The sequence below is a fragment of the Nanorana parkeri genome, unplaced genomic scaffold (genome assembly GCF_000935625.1).
Source record: "Nanorana parkeri isolate BGI_ZX_2015 unplaced genomic scaffold, ASM93562v1 scaffold561, whole genome shotgun sequence".
Taxonomy (NCBI): Eukaryota; Metazoa; Chordata; class Amphibia; order Anura; family Dicroglossidae; genus Nanorana; species Nanorana parkeri.
Genome location: NW_017306829.1, coordinates 596,345 through 617,961, shown reverse-complemented (window position 1 = coordinate 617,961; position 21,617 = coordinate 596,345). Strand labels below are relative to the sequence as shown.

The following is a 21,617-nucleotide window of genomic DNA, read 5'->3' as shown; positions in this document are numbered from 1 at the left end:
AGGAGACTCAGCCCAAGTGATTCCGTCAGGTAACGAAGGGAAGGGGGAGGAGTCTGTCCGTGACATCACCGGACTCCTCCCTCCTTCCCTTCGTTACCCATCACGGACAACTACATCACCCGACTCCTCCCCCCTTCCCTTCGTTAGCCGACAGAGCCACTCGGGGAAGGGGGGAGGAGTCCGGTGACGTCGATGTCCGTGACGTCACCGGATCTCCGACAGAAGACCCGGAAGGCGGCGGAGAGGTGAGTAACTTTGATCGATCAAAATAATTTTGATCGATCAAAGAAATTAACGATTTATTGACGGCACACCAGAAAATATCTCACGGCACACTAGTGTGCCGCGGCACAGTGGTTGAAAAACGCTGCTCTAAACCTTTGTTGGACCACTTTGATTATGGCGCATTCACCGTGGCATCATTTCAATAAGCTTATGCAATGTCGCAACATTTATTTCCATCTAGAGTTGCATTCATTTTTCACAAAGATCTTGTAGTGATGATGGGAGAGACGAAGCACTGTGCAAAGTGTTCTCCAGCACATGCCAAAGATTCTCAATAGGGGTAGGGTATGGACTCTGTAGTGAAAATGATGTCTCATGCTCCTCTTTCACAAAATGAGCCCGATGCATCCTGGCATTGTCATGAAATATACCCGTGCCATCAGGGAAGAAAAAAGCCACTGGTAGAAAAACGTGGTCATTCAGTATATTCGGGTAGGCAGCGGACCTCATTTTTGGGGACATAACATTGCTGAACCTAGACCTGACCAGCTCTGGCAACTCCAGATCATAACACTGCCCCACAGGCTTTTAACGTTTTGGCCAGGCAGTATATATATTGTGGCAGCAGGCAGGTGGGTATGTCTGTGTTCAGGTGTACTAATAAAGTTTTTTTTTTTTTTTCATCTTCTGCAGACTGCCTGCAGGTTCCCCCCAATTCAAAAAAAAGCCTGAGGTTCCCCCCCAATTCATACCAGACCCTTTAGGTCTGGTAGGAATGTTAGGAGAATGCCAATTCAAAACCAAAGAAAAAAAAAAAAACTTTAAATATTAGTTGACTTGGCCGTCAGCCTATGTGGCAATCTGCCTGTGTGGCAAAACAGCAGCCTATGTGGCATTCCACCTGTGTGGCCAGTGGACGTTTAGGTTAAAATGCAACGAAATTCGTCCAATAACGAATTTCGGGAAATCGGGAATTTCGGATTCGTTTGCATTCGTCTTAGCTGTAATTCGGAATTCGGATGCATCCGAATCTCCGAATTTCCGAAAATTCGTTCAAAACGAATTTCGGAACGAACCGAATCGCACATGTCTAACCTTTACATTCACACTTGCCCAACTACACATTGTTTATACAGTATATATGTTTCATAATAGAAATAAATGGATTATTAAATACTAGACATGTGCACCAGCAAAAAATGTGTTTTAGTTTCGTTTCGATTCGGATCTTGCTTTATTTCGGAATTCGGGTCCGAAAGGCAATTCGGATTCGGACGAAATTCTTTAGCGGAAATCCGTGCGAAAATTCGTTTCGTTCGTTCGTTGCAGCAAAGTGACATTTAAGAGGCAAAATATATATATATATCTCAGTTAAATATTTAAACAGTGTTGTTTCCACTGTCTTGTCATGTGGTAAGGCTGCAAAAAAACAGTGCAAATAGCACAATAGGTTTTGTCATGTTAGAATTTGAACACCTTAAAACATTACCTTTGTGATCCTGTCTATGGCTCCAGTATCACCTAGTTCTTTCTTCAGCTCTTCGTATGATTTGCCACCCTACAAGAAAACAAGGGAATGACAAAAGGTGTTGTCATCTGCTCTTTATTTTAGGTATTTCTATTATTCTAAAATCACACGTGGGACCAAAAAGGGAGAAGAATTCTGCCATGGAATGATCCAATCATAGATGTAAAGACACAACTGCAAGGCTGTAAAGCTTATTTTACAATGAATTAGATTCGTTTTGTCCATGATTCACAATCATGGATCAGTCCTGTACTATAATTAGCCTTTGCAATGTCTAAGTAATGCTTCTCCTCCTGCATGTACTGTATCTGTTCTTCCCAATTTTACTGAAACAGTATTTTTAATGCACCCATTATCGCTCTGCAGTCGACCAATACCTCATCCATAACCCACACTCTTCCCTGCATCCCTGAGAGTTGCTCACATGCCTTCATTACCCTCCCAACAATTTCCTCTTTAAGAGAGTTGTTGCTCTCTTAGTTCTCTGTTCATTCAAAATGGATTTGGAGCTAATGGAATTAGACACCAGTCTAATTCATTCATCATGTACTGTAATGCCTTATTGTTACACAACACGGTGGATCTTCTGTGTCACCAGCAAGTGGCAGAAAGCTCTGGCTAAGGCACAAGCTCCAGCAGTGTCAGATCTTCTCCAGAGTTCTGGTGGTATGAATGTTTCACGGCATACAGAGCGAATGTGCAGCCTTCAGGACTGAACACTTAAACACTGTACTGAGAAAATGGCAGTCCAGCGGAGCAGCCGCCCAGGAGGAGGGTGCCGCCCTAGGCAAACGCCTAGTTTGCCTCGCGGTAATACGCCCCTGAACCTCCAGCCAGCATGTGTTCACTATGTCATAGCTGACATAGTGATCACATGATCAGCAATCAAGCCGATTGGTTCCTGATTGTCAGCCGGGGCCCTGGTTGTTAAACACAACTAGGATTAGAGCCCTCAGCCACATAAGGTGCCTGAAAGGATGGGGGGGAGTTATTCCTGATTACTCGGTACAGGGCCAGTGGTGTATTTAGGTTTCGTGCTGCCCTAGGCAAAACGAAACTTGGCACCCCCCATCTAAATTAGTTCCACCTTTTCCCGGGAAGGACAGGTGCTGCGTATGATTTGTACGCAGCAGCCTGTTCATCCCTATGAGAGGACGCAGCCATACGCTCACCGGATGTCCGTACTTGGACACAGACAGGATGGATATTTATGGGCCAACTCTGAAGGCCGTGACAAACTGCACGCAAAGCCGTGCAGAGCGAAGCAAAGCTGTCCAGCAAGGAGCTTTGCGTGCAGTGTGTGAGCTGAGTGCAGGCACATGATGGACTGCACCTTCAGCCAATCAGCTCGTGCGTAACAACCAGCCAGACATCGCGCTGGTTTATACCAGCGCGAGCCAATTGGCTGAAGATGAAATATTTCATCTCGGCACGCTCAGCTACGTGAGCTCTCTTAAGCTGAGATGCCAAGGAGAAAATTATATGACGCACTGCTCGCGAAGGCCGCGCGCGCTGCTTCGTGTGCAGCGTGTCACAGCCTTAAGCAGTGGGAATGATGCCTTAGTGTTGCAGGAAAGCCGGGGTCTCAAGTGGGCTGTAAAGGATCTCTGGTGGGCACTGCAGCATGTCAGGCTGAGACCATCATAGACCCTGCACATCCCAACATAGACCTTGCACTGCCCATCTGAGTCCCTGCAAACCCCCCCAGAGCCCACCATAGACCTTGCACAGAGACTTTAGGGTGGGCTGTGCAGGATATATGATGGGCTGTGGAGGGTCACTTTCCCTGCACACATGCTGCTCCTCTTACCTGCAGCTCCCCAGCCTGCTTCCATTCTGCATGTTGCTTCCACTTCCTCGTACACCCGGCAGCTCACTGCCAGGCCCCATTAGCAGCCCCCTGATAAGGCAGCCGAGGCTGCTTGATCTTGTGCGCCCGTCCCCAGCTTTCCTCTTTGCAGGGGGGCGAAAAATGCCGCCCCCCTGCAAAGTGCCGCTCCAGGAAAACGCCTTGTTTGCCTCGCGGTAAATACGCCACTGCACAGGGTATGATCTCATGATACACATCTCTCTGCCCAGCTCTTAGCAACCAGGAAAGCTCTGGAGTCCGGCCCAGCTCCTGGCAACCAGTGACATGAGCTGGGCAGAACGCCAGGGGCACAATTTTTTTGTAGATGTGCCTCTGGAAGTGAGCTATGCATTAATAACCTTATGCAGGTATGCTGCACTTTTTTGTTCATAAAATGTAATGTGACATTTGAAATGCTTTCCTATGCATTGTACATTCAATTCTGTAGTGGTGAGAACATTTTTAGGTGTATTATTATATCTTACACTCCATTTGAGTGGGTCCCAGGCAAGAAACCATCCTCTGAAGTTTGGTGGCTCAAATCCCTGCTTGATGATCAGAATGGGTGTTTCTGGGTCTCTGCCACTGGGATGAGTCTTCAGATACTCCAGAGCTGTCGCTGATGCCTCCTTCTTCTCAACATCATTGGCCTCAGAACCAATCCACAGAAATATCTGAAGGGAAACAAGTAAATAATTTATATAGTAGGTTTCTAGCTTTAGAATGCTTTCAAATTAAATTAAATTTGCATAAACATTATGAGATTGATTTACTAAAAGCAAAATGACTGTTCACTTTGCAAGGGAATTTTCCATTAGTGAATGTGGTGAAAATTCACTGAGCAAAGAATACCCAATCACATGCAGGGGGAAAAAACTGAATTTTTGCTTGCATATGATTGGATGATGGAAGTCAGCAGAGCTTTATCCCATTCACTAAGCTAAGGAAAACTTCCCCAGCAAAGGGCAAATTATCTTGCAAAGTGAACAGCCTATTTGCCTTTAGTAAATCAACCCCTATGTCTGCTATGTGCCTGTCCTGACACAACATTGGCAGTCTTCTCTAACCTGATCCCATGTGTCCAGGAGCATGACATCACTTGAGTCTAGATCATCTTGGTTAAAGTCTGTGATTTCAGTGGCGATAAAGCGTCCAGTCTTGTTGGAGCATTCAAAGAGCCGTGGCTGGACATCTCCCACTACCTGCTGAAGCCTGGAAGTAAAATTCAGATATTAAATAGAAATACAATGCCATTCTGTTACTGTCAGGGTGAAACTCAGTCAAACATATTGAGGGAAATGTATCAAAACTGGAGCAGACAAAATCTGGAGCGGCTGTGCATGGCTACCAATCAGCATCACCTTTCATTTTCAAACCTTAACTGAACAAACTGAAAAGAGAAGCTGATTGGTTTCTAAAGGCAACTGCTCCAGTTTTGATAAATTCCCCCCCATTGTTCTTTTAAATGAGTCATCAGATGTTCCTCTTTATATTTCCTTGCTCTCAGTCAGAGCTGTCACGTTCAGTTTCTAGGATCTTGTTCAAAGGAAACACTATGATCCACATTTAATCACAGCACCAGATCTTTCCAATGGGAATTTTTTTCTGACATCGCTCCCTGTCAGAATAAAGAAAAAAAAAAGGAAACAGCAGTGTTTCTCTCCTTGGCGGCCGGGAGCGGGAGACTCCCAGAGCGCCCGGGAGAGTTTGCTGTTTGGAGATCAGTGTCCCTAGTTAGCAGGTAACCAGGGACGCTGATCTCTCTGCAAGTGACCACAGCCAGATCACGGCTGGCTCCGCCCAGCTGTCAGAAGCAGGCTGTCGGCCGGCCGCTCGGCATATGCGTTCGGCTCAACTGAGCTGCTCGGCCACGTTCGGGAGCTGTACGGGCTATTTTGAATGGCCCGTACAGCACCCCTTCGGTTCTACTGAACCAAAGGGGTCCTGGGGCCGAAGCTAGCCGAAGGATCGGCCGAAGCTACAGCTAGATCCTTCGGCAGCTTCGTGAATAGACCCCTAAGTCACACCTGTCCACTCTTCTAGTTTGCAGTCCCACAAGCTTGTTGGACTAAAGCTGGCCATACACCTATAGATTATCTGCAGATTTTCTATGGTCAGATGCAAAAGGTTCAACAGATTCCTCCATCTATGCTAAACTGTGTGGATGGAGAAATCTCGCACTGGGCCAAGCTTCAGTATCCTGCTAGTCGGCCCCATTGGCCGACAAAATACCTGAGCAATCTGATTGGATGCAGGCATTGTTCAGGTGTTTTGAGAGCCAGTGGGGCCGACTAGCAAGATACTGAAGCTTGGCCCAGTGGGAGATTCCTCCATCCACACAGTTTAGGGTAGATGGAGGAATCTGTTGCACTTTTTCCATCTGACCATAGAAAATCTGCAGATAATCTATAGGTGTATGGCCAGCTTTAGAGTAAAGTGCCTGATCTAAATCTAGAAAAGCTCAAGCCGCACCTGTAAGACTAAGGGCAGGAATCTGTACTTTTGTAAACTGTTAAATGTGAGCAACCAGATCAACAAGCTATACCTCTTGTCACTGGCATATGGGGCTTTGCCACCCAGAATCTCCCAAAACTGTACAGTCTCTTGTCCCTCTGCCAGGGTCTCCTCAGCGCCATCAGTCAAAATGGTTGCCAGTTGCTTGGCCATTTCTCTTTCGTCTCCACTTGACCCCTGTAAAATAATTTAGGATGTTTATTTATAATGGTCTTAAATGATTTAGACTTGTCTTAAAGCTAACCGCCAGGCAGATATAAAAACATTATTTAATGCAGTTATTAATTCATTAAAACATAATGAAATGTAAGTATAGTTAAATCTAAGTGCTCTATTTGGGCACGACTTATACCTGAAACATGTTATACCAACTTTGATAGGAATGGCACTCCCAAATATCAAATCATAACTATACAATAATATCCCTTAAAATGGAGATAATCCAGTGCAATTTATACAATAAATCCATTTATAACAAATATGTAAAATCTTTAAGAAATATTGCACAAAAAAAGAAAATATTAAAATACATATTTAAAAACATTAAAACAAACTTGGCTTGGCATTATGATTTAATGAATAAAGGTGACATTTCTGCCCTATAATAAGTATACACTATTTATAATATCCCAAGTTCCACTTGTCACTTTGGGGTTGATTTCTAAAACTTCCACCCAGCCATATGCTGGGCTAATGCCATTCCCACACCATTCCCACCACTAGATGGAAACAAGTAGTATAGGAACTTCTAATGCTCCTCGGTTCCATCTAGTGGTGTGAATGCAGTGCAAATGGCATTAGCCCAGCATATGGCTGGGTGGAAGTTTTAGAAATCAACTTTGTATCCAACATATATTTAGTGGTCCCAGTGGTAACTGCAATATGGCCTTCAAAACATTCAATAAAGTTACTATTTCATTACTGAAAGCATTGCATATCATACTGGATAATTATTTATTAATTATATATTATTTATACATCCATTTAATTCCATGGAATGTCTATATAAGGGGCTAACAGCTGACCATATAAGCATATAAACGGAACAAATGTGGAGACAACAACAAAAGTGTAACATACGGTATGTGACACCTGTGGATGGTCTAAGACTGCACTGCTATTACAACCTATTGAATATAAATAAGTTGAATGGTCACATTTAAGATACTGAATTTATAACATGATCTTAATTCATAAATTAGATTGCTTTATTTAATCAATTCAATGGGCTAATGTATTCAGTATGCTGGAGGAAAAAAAACTTTAATATACAAAATCATAATACAAAACTGTAAATGTGTGTGTGTTATTTCTTTTTTTGTACAATATTCAATAAAGATTTTTTTTATATTTGTTTGTAATTGATATATAGTGTAATTTACCTTTGATTGGATCATCTCCATTTTGAGGGATTTTATTATATAGTACCTAAATGTGACATGATATTAGGCCCCTGTAATACCCTGTACTGCAGTGTGTTGATAGAGGGGTGAACTATTGCTGCTCTTTTAGGCCCCATTCACATGTGGACTTTGTTGTCATTCTGGGACCTACTGATTCTTGTGGCAGGAATCCCAGGTATCCCCATCCAGATGTGGCTGCTGTACCCATTAAGTTAATGACAGTGTAACAGCGATAGCATCTGTCAGCGGCAGTCCGCATGCAATTATACATGGTACTAGACATAGTGCATTGGGATTCGGATGCAAATCAATGAAATTTCGTTAATTCGGCCGAATATGAAGTAAGGAATTATTACATGCCCGAATATACAAAAAACTATATTCGGGCATATATTCATTCTTTTACAGAACAGACAGTGGCCATATTGGCCACCGGCACGTCCTGCGCATGCGCGTCACCATCTTGGAAGTGGAGCACCTGACGCCACATGATGTGCACCAAGACGGCGGCACCCATAAATGCTTATGACATCACCCAACACCATGTGACGTCATGCGCTCTGCCTCTAAGATGGCAGCGTGCATACGCAGAATGTGCTGGTGGCCAATATGGCCACCATGTGTTCTATTTAAATGTGCAATTTCAGATTCAAAGGTTCATTGCCCCTGAATCCGAAACAGCATAATTATTTATTTCATCAAATGAAAATGTTTTTAATTTTCATCCAATTTTTATGCTGTGTACATGTCTACATGGTACAATTTCCTGTGGTTCGGGCTAGAATTGTTGCCGGACACAGGATAGATGCATCCAGGCACAATCTATCTCAAACTGCAAAAATCCATAGGTTCTTGCCGCACGAATCACAGAACCCAGCATGTGAAAACAGCATTACAGTCCAATCACAAGCTGGAATTATATAAGTTAACACATTTTACAGCCTTGCTATACAATCTGGCAGGGCTGTATAAATCCTAGGATTGTATGGACAGAAATACAAATCCCATAGTAAGCAAGAAATCTCCAATATATGTTTTTCACCTCTGTATTTAGTTGTTTGCCTCAAGATCATCTTTAAATTATTGTATTGCTACTACTAAATAGTTTCTTACCGCAGTCATCTCAGACTCACCTTTCCATACCACAGGTAGTGCTCACTCTGTGTTTTCAGCAGGAAAACATCATTGGAGTTAAGAGAAGATGCATATGCAGGAACTTCTACAGCTTTGGTATTGGAAGCTTCTGAGCCGTGAATCTGAAACAGTCTGACAGGTGGCTCAGGATCTTCATTTCCCTTGCGGGATGTACCCCCCTACACAGAAAAGGATACAATACAAGGATTCAGAAAACCAGTAGATAAAAGCTCTATGTCCAAATTCATTTATTAAAGTTTAAACCCAGGATTTACCTACATGTACCTCCAAACCTCCCTGTTCCCCTTTGGAGCATGTCCCAGTATTATCTTTTTCTTTTACTTTTACCTTGTTCCTGCAGCTTTTATTACTCCCTGGGGTATCATTACCATGCATGTTATATGCTTGCAGGGGCAACTGCTGGAGTTCAGCTCCTACTGACTTCACACCTAGGCATTTTGCTGTGTGTATTTGTCTGCACTGAAGCGCTCAAGACAAGAAATCCCATTTATTTCTAAAGCCCCCGTCCACACCTGAGCGTAGTGTCGCGCATAGAAAAACGCCTGTTGCTGGAAAAACCTACATGAACTTTTTTTTTTTGCTAGATCAGTGCCATTTGTCAACAAAGACAACAAGTGCAACACGATTATTTTGTGCACGTTTCACATTTACATTGATATGTCACAAAACACGCAACTTAATATACGAGTGTAAAACTTGTGCAAAATCGCGCAATGAAAAGGAGCACAAGTACGCTCAAAAACACTGTTGCCTAGGTGTGAATGTGGCCTTAGACATGCCTCTAGAACTACATCTCCAAGAGCCATTTCCCTTCACACAGAGTGTGGGAATGCTCTTGGAAGTCAAGGCAGCAGCAGTGTTTTGTAAAGAAATAAAACAATGCTCAGCTTTTATAAGTTACATTTCAGAAAACCCCAAATTGCCAAAAATCATGAATTTAGGGGACTGATTTGGCAAGCACTGGCCAAAGGCTTGTATTTGAGTTTGCCACATGTATGAAGAAGGCACTGATTTGCTAGAGCAGCTATCAGTTAACAGTATGGTGAGATTCCAAGAGGGAGGGGGTGACTTCCATTTCTGTTCCCCTCTTTTGGCAGAAGGGGTTCTCTACTTTCTGAACTTAGAAGAAACATTTTTATAGATACTGCATACCTAAAAAACAATACTGGTATTCTACCTATGAAGGGGAAAGAACAACATTTAACCCATGACAGGACTCTTCCCTAAGGTTTGTTTTTGTTTTTTAAACCAAAAAAAAGGTTTTGGCAATACATATATTGTACTTTAAAGCAGTGGTTCTCAACCTGTGTAACCTCAGGACCCTCATTTGTCCTCCATCATTAATTCACGACCCAAGTCGCACTGCAATTGAATGCATGGCAGTGTGGGCTGCTGTGTTGTGATGGAGCTCCATCCATACATGCATTGCTTGTACAGCTCCCATGCGCACCCTGTAGAGGTGGCGGGAGCCAGAATGTGATGTCTTTCCAGTCCAGGCACCTCTACAGGACATGCGAGGGAGCTATAAGCAATGCATGTATGGATGGAGCTCCCTCGCGGCATATCCCCAGCCCACCCCACCTCAAGTCATATTTTGAATGGCTGCTCTGTTTAAGAATGAACAGTGCTGTGCTGGGGGGAGGCAGGGTAGCCTCTCACCTAGAAAAGTGGAAGGCATGCAGTGACCCACTGAACACGGAGTCGCGACCCGCCAGTTGAGAACCAAGGCTTTAAAGGATACATTCATTAAAAAAAACAAGACTGCTTCCGTAGCCCTCTGATCATGCACAGACTACACCCCCCTCTCCCCCAGAAGTGATTAATTACCTCCTCTGGCAGTGGCCTCTACAGCTTGGCCATTCGAAATTTAGTGCCAGGCTGCCCGCGTCTGTGAACTAATGTCTCATAGATTTGAATGGGACGTACCCATACTTCAAAAGCAATATCCTATTCAAGTCTATAGAAAGACGGGCATCCTGACACCAGATTTATACCGACCGGGCTGCACCCAATGCGGGAGGCCACCGTCAAATAGGACTTGTTGGGGGATGGCTGGGCTGAGTATGTTTAAAGTAGTATTAAACTCTCAAACTTTTTTCCAATAGTGAATCCAGATCAAACAATTAAACATTGCCCAGCAAAGCATTACTTTACATTTTTGTCCAAATACTACAATCATCATGTTTCTGAACAGCTGCTTCCAAGTCTCTTAGCTCAGCTTCCCTGAACTTCCTGTCCAGTGCAAGATCACAAAAGACTTTGGCAACTGTTCATCTACTAGCTTGGAGAAGGGGCCAGGGGGGAGGGGAGTAGCTTGATTTACTGTTTCTGTATGTTTGTGGAGAAACACACAGCTTACTAGCACACACATGGGTGGCTGCATAGCACACTGAGAAAGGAGTCACTCTAAAACAGGAAGTCAGGACCAGTGCTCATTGGACCAGCTGATTCTGCAAGGAAACTAAAACTTTTAAACATCAAGATGCAGCATCCATTGTAAGTGATTTAATCAGCATTTGAAATAGCTTAAAAACCTTTTGACTTTAATATTACTTTAAGGTTGTTGTAAGGGCAGCTGGGAGATTACAAAAAAAAGATGAACTTTTCCTTCAAAGGATAAAAAACATTAAACTGCACAGGGGAACATCTATCAATTCTGCATGGCAGTGCCACATAGGGGCAGAGAGGCAGATATAAGCCAGATTAATAATGATAAGGCAGCTTCAGCTATATGTTCATAACAACAGAATAAAACCTACCCTGACTACTTCATAATTGTGCGTCTGTGTAAAGTGGACATCTGTCTCATCCCCAGAGATAAATATGTCACAGACCTGTTACAATTGGTGGCCCAGGATAACATTTGCAGGGGTTGCAAATACCCCTATGCTGACCGGCAGCCTTATTTGCATTTAAATGCTTTTGTTAATAAAGGGTACACTATAAAACTAAACATACACTCATTTTAGTATAAATTTTACCTCAAAAATAACCATTTTTCCTTTAAAAATGGCCATGAAGTGTCGAGGTTCCTTTCCCATGCATACTCGCACCTGTACCGGCTCTCCCTTATACTTTTGATCAAGCTGAACAGCCAGGAAGGCCGAAGCCGCTAGTTCATCTTGTGATGTATGGCGTCCCTGCCAGTTAGAGAGCAGCATTAGCAATAGGGGAGAAAAAAATATCATTGTGAGCTTACCCAAACTCAATCATTTCAACTAAAGAGAAATATTCCATTCCAATATTGTGTTTTTTTTTTGTTTTTTTTAAGCCCGCGGAGGGCATGTAAAAAGTGAACACCATAGTGAAAAAAAAAGTGCATGTCAACACACACACAAAAAGTGCACTTGGGTGTGTCAAATGGTCCATCTTCCGAAGAGAAAGGGCCCTTTTCCTGACCCCGTGGGGCGCAAGGCTCCTGACACGGGCAGAACACGTGTCCACCTGTATTTCAATACTCCATGGATTGCTAGACAACTGTTATGTAGTTTAAATTTATATAGAACTCAGGTGATGAACAGTCCAGTCCAGAAGGGACTTACAGAGAGCCAGGACCATGTACTTCCACTGATGGCAATAGAAAAGGCTCAGAATTAAAAGACTATGAGGGTAAATTATCAAAGCAATTGCGACAGTTTTAGCCTCTAAGATCATTTTTTTTTTATGTGCAAATCTGTCTTTTAACATTTTGACTAGAGCTTGCACTACTTTTCCATCTGCACATGTTTTGCACCTGTTTTGACCTGAGCTTACACTACTTTTCCATCTGCACGTGTTTTGCACCTGTTTTGCCCTGAGCTTACACTACTTTTCCATCTGCATGTGTTTTGACCTGAGCTTACACTACTTTTCCATCTGCACATGTTTTGCACCTGTTTTGACTAGAGCTTGCACTACTTTTCCACCTGCACATGTTTTGCACCTGTTTTGACTAGAGCTTGCACTACTTTTTCAATTGCATGTTTTTTGCACCTGTTTTCATCTGCACTTGTTCTGGGCTGCCTGAAACTGGAGCATCACCTAAGAAAACAATCGCTACTTAAGACCATGACCATGACCACTTCTTCAAGGAGTAGCAGTAAAACCTTTTGCCTGGAGTTACGAATCTTCTTAACTGGAGTCTATTAAATCTCATTTATCAACAACATTACACTAGCATCATAAATCTGGCGCAAAGTGCATCAATAATTTTCCGTGGAAGTTCAAACACTCGCAATTGCTATGATAAAATTCCCCCCTATATTTTTTATAGTTCTCGAGTTTGTAACTCAGCTTCTATGTTTAGTGATAAGGGCCAGTGATTGAAGCAAATAAAGCATGCAATTGGCTAGAACAGGAGTATGCTAGCAATGCTTCCATTTGTTATAAGAATCTTTGCAAATGTTAGAGTGTAGTATTTTTGGTATCTAAAAATTGTTGCTTGACATTGGTTCAATAGTTGATTGGGTGTAAATATTCCACACAACCCATAAAGTCTCTCTGACTACAAAAATACTTGATCTAATCTTACATGACATGACCAGCTCTGGATGTTTTTGCCAGAGGTTAGCAAAAAGAACCTCAGGCAGTCAGAAGGCACTTATCATACATGGAAAGGCAACACAGTCCCTTGCCCTGCTATTAGTAATGGATCAAAATGGATCAACGACTTCACAGACATTGCTATCACCATAAGGTAAAGACTGATTCAGGTCCCAGCACTGTGTAAACCATTGAAGGTTAGCAAATAACTATATGCCTTTGGCCACAAATAGGAGATATATGATCAATCATATCAAGGTTTCAAATAAGGAAATCTGCTTTGATCTCATTTTACCAACTGTAGTGTAACTAATGACATCCTACCACTGGAATACTTTACCATGTTCCCCTCTTCTAATGATTTCTGCTTTTAAAAAGAAATCCATTTGTGTCAAATAGTTTACAGACAGTATATGTACGTGCTCAGTGTAGCTGAATTCATGTCTGATAATATTATTAGCTGCTTCTGCTTACCTGCCATATGTAGAGAACATAGTATGGTTTCTTGTTCACTTGATATGTGTAGAGCACCAGATAACAGTCACCACCAAAGAAAAAGCCATACCACTGAGCCTCCACTGGAACCAGCTCTAAGTTCTCAATTCTCCACACCTAGGAAAATATCGTTGTTAGTATACTGTGAAAATTCCTACCACCATAGTGATCAGCTTCCATATTAAATGTATTATCTATATGACCCAATAATTTTATTGTAAACCTACTAATGTAATTGATTGCCTTATGGATAAAGTGAGTAAACACATTCCTTGTATGTGCGATCTTTCTAAATTGAAATGTTATTTGTTGCTCAGCAATGCTGATTGTAGGGCGTTTTAATAATTCTACTGCTGACTTCAACCAAATGTCTTTACCACAAAACCAAACCTGGCGGATTTCTGTAGCTATATATTGCAGAAATAGTATAACACTTATGGTAGACAGATATGGAATCCTGAATATAGGAGATAGATGAGGATCATATGGAGATTTTCATGATAAAATCAGCCCTCTTACCTCCACAGTTCCACTTCCATCATCCACCATACGCTCCTGAGCAGCCATTGCTGGCTTTGCATGGAGTAGGGAAGCATCAAACTTCTCTTGGCTGACCTTGGCTGAAATACACATGGATGCATGTTTTAACAGTAATTTCACATAAAACTGATATGTTAGATATGTTATATCTTGGCCAAACCAGCGACAGTATCTTAACTAGGACTCACTTATGAGTCAATATCATGCCTAGGAGTCTAACTTGTCCCTGTTGCATACCCATAGAATAAAGTATATGTAAAACTTAGTATGGAGAATAAGACTCTTAGTGCCTACAGCAAGCAGATGTACAAGGGAGAAATATTTTGCAACATTTAGGCACTACAAAAAAATTATTAAAAACTATTAGTTATTACTGATGTGTGGATCCAGGAATCAGGTATTAGAAAAAAAAAAGTTGTATTTTATGTTCTATTCTTAGTTCTATAATGGCATTGTAGTATTTTCAGGTGGAATACAGCTTCATAACATATCAGCTAGGGAACTACAAGTCCCAGCATGCCCTCATTGCCCTTGTACAACAACCAGATATTGCCGTTCCCTGGGTGATATGTGTGTGTGTGTGGGGGGTGTACAGGGACAATGATGGCATGCTTGGACTTGTAGTTCCTTAGCTGATATATATGTGTGGGGTACAGTTCTAGTGGATGTTTAAATAATATGGGGGGGGGCGAAAAAGAATGTTCTGCCCCGGGCGCCCATAACGCTGGTTACGCCACTGTTACTGATGCCCTGAACTGCCAAATTAATTTGTTTTCCATGTCTTGCTCACATAAGTGAGTTGTGTGTTGTGGAGTAATGCCTTTAACACACCAAAATGTATGTTATTAATGCAATAATGGCATTCTGAGAAGCAGGACTATTGAATCTATGTTGTACTTTCTGAAAAGGAAACATGGAGGTAAAAGCTGACCTCATTATGCAAATGCTAGTTACTTGGCTGTTAAGGTGACCCCTTAGCTTCAACAGCTTTTGAGTCACTGACGTACTATATGCAGATCAAGAAAGTCAGAAAGTCTTGATCTACATACTTGTTCTAAGTTAGCCACTTACAGTACTAAAACAAGAGGGTCAACATGACAGACAGATTTTCTAAATGAGAAATCAGCTTTAGCAACCTCCATGTTTGTTGAAGGAAAGCTTCATTCACGCAGGCAATAAAACCCAATGTTTGCTGCTTGTTAGTAATGCGTTCCAAATGCTTTGCAAAGAAAATGATTGTTCTTTACATGAATAACAAATGGTCTAGTACGCAAAGCATGCTTGCACCACTTTGTGTCACTTAGCGTTAATTTTGAGCTTGCCTGCAATGTTTGGCAGGTCTTACAACTTGCAAGGCTTGTGAAATACTTCCATTCAAGTAAATATAAAACTGCTGCCAACACATTTTAAATGCTCCTAAGGCATTTATCATGCAGCACTATGGCAAGGCTCTTTTCCTTGTTTTCCTCCCTGCCACCAAAAGAATAGAGGCATTTGGAGAGCTTCGGAATCACACTATGCAGCCTCTGATGCCCCCCACCAGCGAGATCTTTGCTGTCCTGTCTGCTTCACACCACACAGCCTCTTCCTAAAAATGACTCACTGTCTGGTCAAGTTGTCCTGTACATACACACTGCAGTCTCCATCATTCCAATGGAGAGTTTATATTCATCTTGTCTTGATATGCACTGGATCTGTGTCAGGGGTGCTGAGGGAGAGCACCCAAGATCATTAAATGTAAATCTATGAAACATACATTTTAGGCATAGATGTGCAGCTTAGGGTTTGAGATCCAAAGCATGATCCCAGAATTAATTTTGGCAAGCACCGTGTTTTTAGTTAAGATATACCACTGGAAGCCAGTAAATTGTATTTTCAGCTTTACAGTAAACGGCTAATTGAAGTCCCAGAAAGAAATGGCACACTGACACTTGACATTCTAAAATGAAGATGTTTGTCCCTAGAAATTTATCGTATTCATTTTCAGCTTTGTGTGATGGTGAAATAATAGGCAATAAAATGATAGCTGTCTGCTAAAGGCGACATTTTTCTTTTGCTCAGGTTTTTATAATAGTACATTTGCTGTGAACTCTACTTACCAATCTTACTGGTACTGAAAGTCTTCCCTAAACCTACTGACTGATCTTTCACTGTCCACTTCTGGAAGAGCTGTTTAAATATGGCAGATTCAGCTCCATCATTAACCATCTCTACGTTGGTACTGGGCGGATATGATTTCATTTTAATGAATTCCTGTTCAGATCAATAAAGGAAAAAATACCACTGTGGTCATCTCAGATATGCAATTACTAGTGCTCTATTTCCAGTAATAGATGGTCCAGCAAAAGTGTCCATGGTAAACATTTAGAAGCATGCTGTGTTTTAGAATTAATGCTAATGGATCATTCAGATGCATCAGATTCATCACTTATTTTCTGGAATTAAGATAGGCAGAGTCTAGAGGAGAAAAGAATGGGCTATGTACTGCCGTGTACAATCTCTTAAAGTGACCAGTGGCAACCCCCAGCCAAGCTTATGCTTGATCAGTGTCCGTAATAAACGGAAGCATAAACGAAATACAAGTTAATCCAAATGAGCACTAACTGACCTCAACAGGGTCATTAGAACTAGTGAGCATTATAATTTATCATTTCATCTGTTTATTATCTTGATCAAGGTATGATCAACGGAGTCAGTAATCAACAGAGAATGTGGTTCAGCATGGACACATCTTTTGCTTCAAATGTGACAATATACCTAAATATGGCATGCGAACTTTACTTCAATTAAATTTGGGTGGGTATTTAGGAAGTTTAACAAGCTTCACATCGTCAAGTATTTAATATCATGGTCTCTCTAGGAAGACTTGCCCACCATTTATGGTGAATAATAACCACATATCAACCACCTAATTTAACATCTCAATATATCTTAGTATCATGAGGAATATGGATATATTTTATATAGTTACCAAAGCTTTGGACATTGCAGTCTGCCTCTCAGTCTTTGTCGCTCCTTTTCCCTTCCAGACATATATTTTGTTTCCTCCTTGATCTAAAATGTAACAGTCCTAGAGGGACAATTGAGACTTCAATGTGGAGAAGTAATAAATAAGACTCTAGTTTATCATACAACTATTATTCTTGTATTCTGGATAAATCATACTGTAAGTCTTTCACAGGTCTAGACTCACCTGGTGATTTAACATGTCTTGAACTAATGGTCGTGCTGCTATATCTGTCACCTCCATTTGTCCACCAGCATCTGAAACCCTGACACAAAAGTGCAATTTTATTATAGACTTCCTCAATATTTTTTGACTATATTTTAGGTAAAAACGATATCCTGTGAAGAAAAAAAAAAGCCTAACTCTGCAGAATATACAAAGATAATAACATGGCAGTTAATGAAAGTGACAAAACTATAGAAACTCCTAATTTAAAAAGAAGCCTTTTTTTTGCCTTCACTTCTCTTTGGGGATACACTAGTAAATGTACCCCTGTGACCTGAAGTCAGCAGATAACGAGCTAATGCATGGCTATGGGTTCCCTAGGGAGTGGTGACTGTTCTCTCAGGGAGAAGAGACCACAAGCTGATGATCAGGTCTTAGTATAAAGCTGGCGTGTGACAGCTACGGTGTCCCATGCCGGCTCTAGGCTGCAGGGAGAGTATATTTTACGCTCCCTGCATTTCTTTAAATAAATATCAGTTCTGGATTTGCTGATACAGTATATTACATTTTAAGAATAATTAAGAGTTACTCCTCATTAAGCCCTAAATAGAGGATTGAAGGATCTCCGTATGAAATCATATGTGATATGATTACATGTGGTTTGGAATAGATCACTGTCCCTGGATACAGGATAGATGCATACGTCTATTCCAAACAGCATGTAATCATATCACATATGATTTCATACGGAATGCCATGATTGACGCTGGATTACATCGATGGAGCCATTTTTTTATTTTTTTTAATAAGGAATAATTGGGGGATTGGGTTCCCCCTTAAAATTCCTACCAGACCTAAAGGACCTGGTATGGCTTTTTGGGGGAACCCCACGCACTATTTAAAATTATTTTTAACTTGGGGGGGTCCCTCCTAACATTCCTACTGGACGTAAAGAGTTTAGTATAAATCGGGAGGGGAACCTCACGCTATTTTTTTTCTTCTGCGGACAGTAAAAAAAAAAATTCATTTTTTTCCTTTTGTCTAATGTCACTTTGCTGCAACTAAAATTAGCCCGGATCGAAAATTCATACATACTACCGCTAACAAATTTCGTCCAAAATTTTGGTTATCGGAAATTCGGATTCGTTTGCATTCGTCATTTCTGTCATTCGGAGATTCGGGTATAACCACAAGTCCGAATAACTAATCTTTCCAAAACGAATCGCACATGTCTATTGCTCACAGTGTTCCAAAGTACACTATTTCCATGACATGCAAATGATGTACAATTATTACAGTAAAACATAACAATATCCTTTGCTTGCTTTTTTTCTAGGAACACAACTATACATGAAATGCTACTTACTGGTATAGCATGATGTTAGCTTTCTGTGTCTGATCTGCAACTTCATCAGCAGTCCCTGGTTTAATGTTTTGGGTCCTGTCTCCAAGTGTGTTGATAAGAAGTTTCAATAACTCAGACGATGCTTGCTCATTATCTCCTTCAATCACCGCAATCTCCATTCGGCCTCCTCTTTCCCTATCACGTATGTCCTTAGCCAACAGCATCCCCTAGTAAACAGAAAACAAAACTGATTACGCTTGGACTCATTGAACTTTTGACTAAAAACAGTGTGTAAAAGACAATGCTTGTGGAAGCAGCTACCTTCATCCTCTCTGCCTTATTGCTCTCAGGTCCATTCCATTGAACCACCACTCTCCCCAGATCCAGTAAAAACACATCACCAAGGTTAAAACTGCTCCAGCTCAACTCCACCTGTAAATAATATAGACTGTCATGTGATAAAGAAAAGAACAAATACATTATCATATAATATATAATACAATTAATTCAGTAATGTCTTTTTAAAAGGCATGTGCTGCTGATTGTCTTGCATATGGCACATTTCAGCAAATATATATAATTTCATATGGACCTAAGTATTAAGTAGGTTGAATCAATTGCAGGTAACTATACAGAAACCTTGCTTTTTGTAGGTAAACATCTGCAGTTTTATTTAATATACCCACAGATATGTCTTCTGGTATTGCAAAGGCCATATTCAATAAAGAGGCCTTATTCCTTAGTGCAGTAACCCACATCAAGTAGTTAGAATCCATCTTGTGCTGTTCTGACTGAAGAAGAGTGAATTCTGGTTGGTTTGCTATGGGTTACTGCACTTAGGAATAAGAACTCTTTATTGAAATATAAAACAAAAAGGCTGAGGAACGCAACTACCTAGGTGCGTGCTACTAAACTTGGTAGGCTAACAATAAACACTCATATAGGTGGTGACTTACTTTCCAGTTGGAGTGTCAGCAGGTATATCTGAAGTGGATTGGCATCCAGAGTCTTTCTGTTCAAATGACGAAAGGTGAGGGACTGACGGCTCCTGAACCGTGGATGCGGTAAGAGGTTGCAGGCACACGTACTCAGCTGGCCAGGCCGAGCCGCGGCAGCTGTAGAGGGAAGGAGTGGATGACTAACGGCTGAGGAACTCAGCTCACCGTGTGTCTCCACGCCGTGCTCAGGACAACTGTCAGGGGTGCACAGAATATTGTGTGCCGACATTGCCCGCTGTGTCACTGTACCATTGCCTGCTGTGTCGCTGTACCACGGTTCAGGAGCCGTCAGTCCCTCACCTTTCGTCATTTGAACAGAAAGACTCTGGATGCCAATCCACTTCAGATATACCTGCTGACACTCCAACTGGAAAGTAAGTCACCACCTATATGAGTGTTTATTGTTAGCCTACCAAGTTTAGTAGCACGCACCTAGGTAGTTGCGCTCCTCAGCCTTTTTGTTTTCTATTACAATAAATAGTTCTTATTCCTAAGTGCAGTAACCCATAGCAAACCAACCAGAATTCACTCTTCTTCAGTCAGAACAGCACAAGATGGATTCTAATTACTTGATGTGGGTTACTGCACTTAGGAATAAGACCTCTTTATGGGGTGTGATGGACACTACGTGTGATTGACACTACGAAGATTATCCAGAAGACCATCAAGGGACCCCACTACAGTAGGTCTGAGCTCCGGAAAAGTATTGACAGTGAAGATCCGAAGTGGGCAAAAGAGGAAAGTGGAAAACAAGGGATAAGAGAAAACAGGAAAAAGAAAAGAACAGATGAAATAGAAAAAGAGGAGGGAAATCCACCCCACCACCAAAGCCTAATAAGAAAATGACTAAATTAATTAGAGCTCAAGTCTCAAAGTTCATAGTCACAAAATACCATCCTAGAGTGGCCACTATTTTAAAACACACTGGTGCAAGACAAAGCCAAGACGAGCAGCTAATGGACTTCCTGCAGGCAGTTGTAGGTGCTGAGGATTACCTCCTTAGCTGTGACATTCTTTTTGCCCTTCACATGAAGCAGCCTCTTCACATCATATGTGTTAATATCCACATGCTTCATGCCAGACGCCACACCTCCTTTCTTGTAACTGAAAAAAGTAAAGAACAACTCTAGATCCACAACTCTACTAACAATGATCAGATCTTTAAGGAGTTCATATATAAAAGTTCAGCATAGAGCCAGGTGGATGCCCTTTGCAAAGCACTAGAACCCCTAGATGGGACTGATAAGTATAGGGAATTAACCCCTTAGAATTACATTGTACTGAATTTTATAACAAAAATCTGCATAGTGAAAATAATAAGATGTTACTGCACTATTCTAACCACACCAACATTATTAAATCACTGAAAACCATAAATGTGTGAATTGTAGTATTATACTATCCTTTCTTTATTGTGTACACTAGCAGCTATTATATGAAATGATGTACCACTCTATGGCTGAGATCTTGTGTATAGCTGAGACTATGAGGTCTCTTCCACAAACTTATCGTGATTTGTGTTTGCACATTTGCAAACGCATCATCTCAATCCATGCCACAGATACAGTTGTTGATGTGCTCACATCTATATGTGCATACTATCTGCATATTTCTCAAGCATAAACACATGGCATGGATGTATAACGCATGCCAATGTGCACTGGAAGACATATATATGCATTCAGGTACATGTTAAGACTGGACCCACATCACATGTACACAGCAATCCATAGCATCTATAAGCAGTTGTGGCACCATTCAAGCCAATGCATTTTGCAAAAACACAGCACAATGCATATGTGTAAAGTGTTTTTAGTTCACCCAAAATGTATGTATATACAGTATACACAGTATATATACTGTATAAATATA

The 21,617-nt window shown here is 41.4% G+C and overlaps 1 protein-coding gene across 1 annotated transcript in view; it reads right to left on the bottom strand.

Moving 5' to 3' along the window:
• Nucleotides 1-21,617, bottom strand: part of AVIL (advillin) — a 47,518-nt gene that overhangs the window by 2,679 nt on the left and 23,222 nt on the right. The window contains exons 5-18 of the mRNA XM_018562105.1: nt 20,741-20,849; nt 19,069-19,179; nt 18,769-18,974; nt 17,424-17,502; nt 17,202-17,300; nt 16,330-16,483; nt 14,210-14,310; nt 13,670-13,807; nt 11,656-11,814; nt 8,653-8,832; nt 6,148-6,293; nt 4,670-4,814; nt 4,088-4,276; nt 1,715-1,783 (exon numbers count right to left, since the gene is read on the bottom strand). Of these exons, the coding sequence (XP_018417607.1) occupies nt 1,715-1,783; nt 4,088-4,276; nt 4,670-4,814; nt 6,148-6,293; nt 8,653-8,832; nt 11,656-11,814; nt 13,670-13,807; nt 14,210-14,310; nt 16,330-16,483; nt 17,202-17,300; nt 17,424-17,502; nt 18,769-18,974; nt 19,069-19,179; nt 20,741-20,849 (1,885 nt within the window). The remainder of the gene's footprint in view (nt 1-1,714; nt 1,784-4,087; nt 4,277-4,669; nt 4,815-6,147; nt 6,294-8,652; nt 8,833-11,655; nt 11,815-13,669; nt 13,808-14,209; nt 14,311-16,329; nt 16,484-17,201; nt 17,301-17,423; nt 17,503-18,768; nt 18,975-19,068; nt 19,180-20,740; nt 20,850-21,617) is intronic.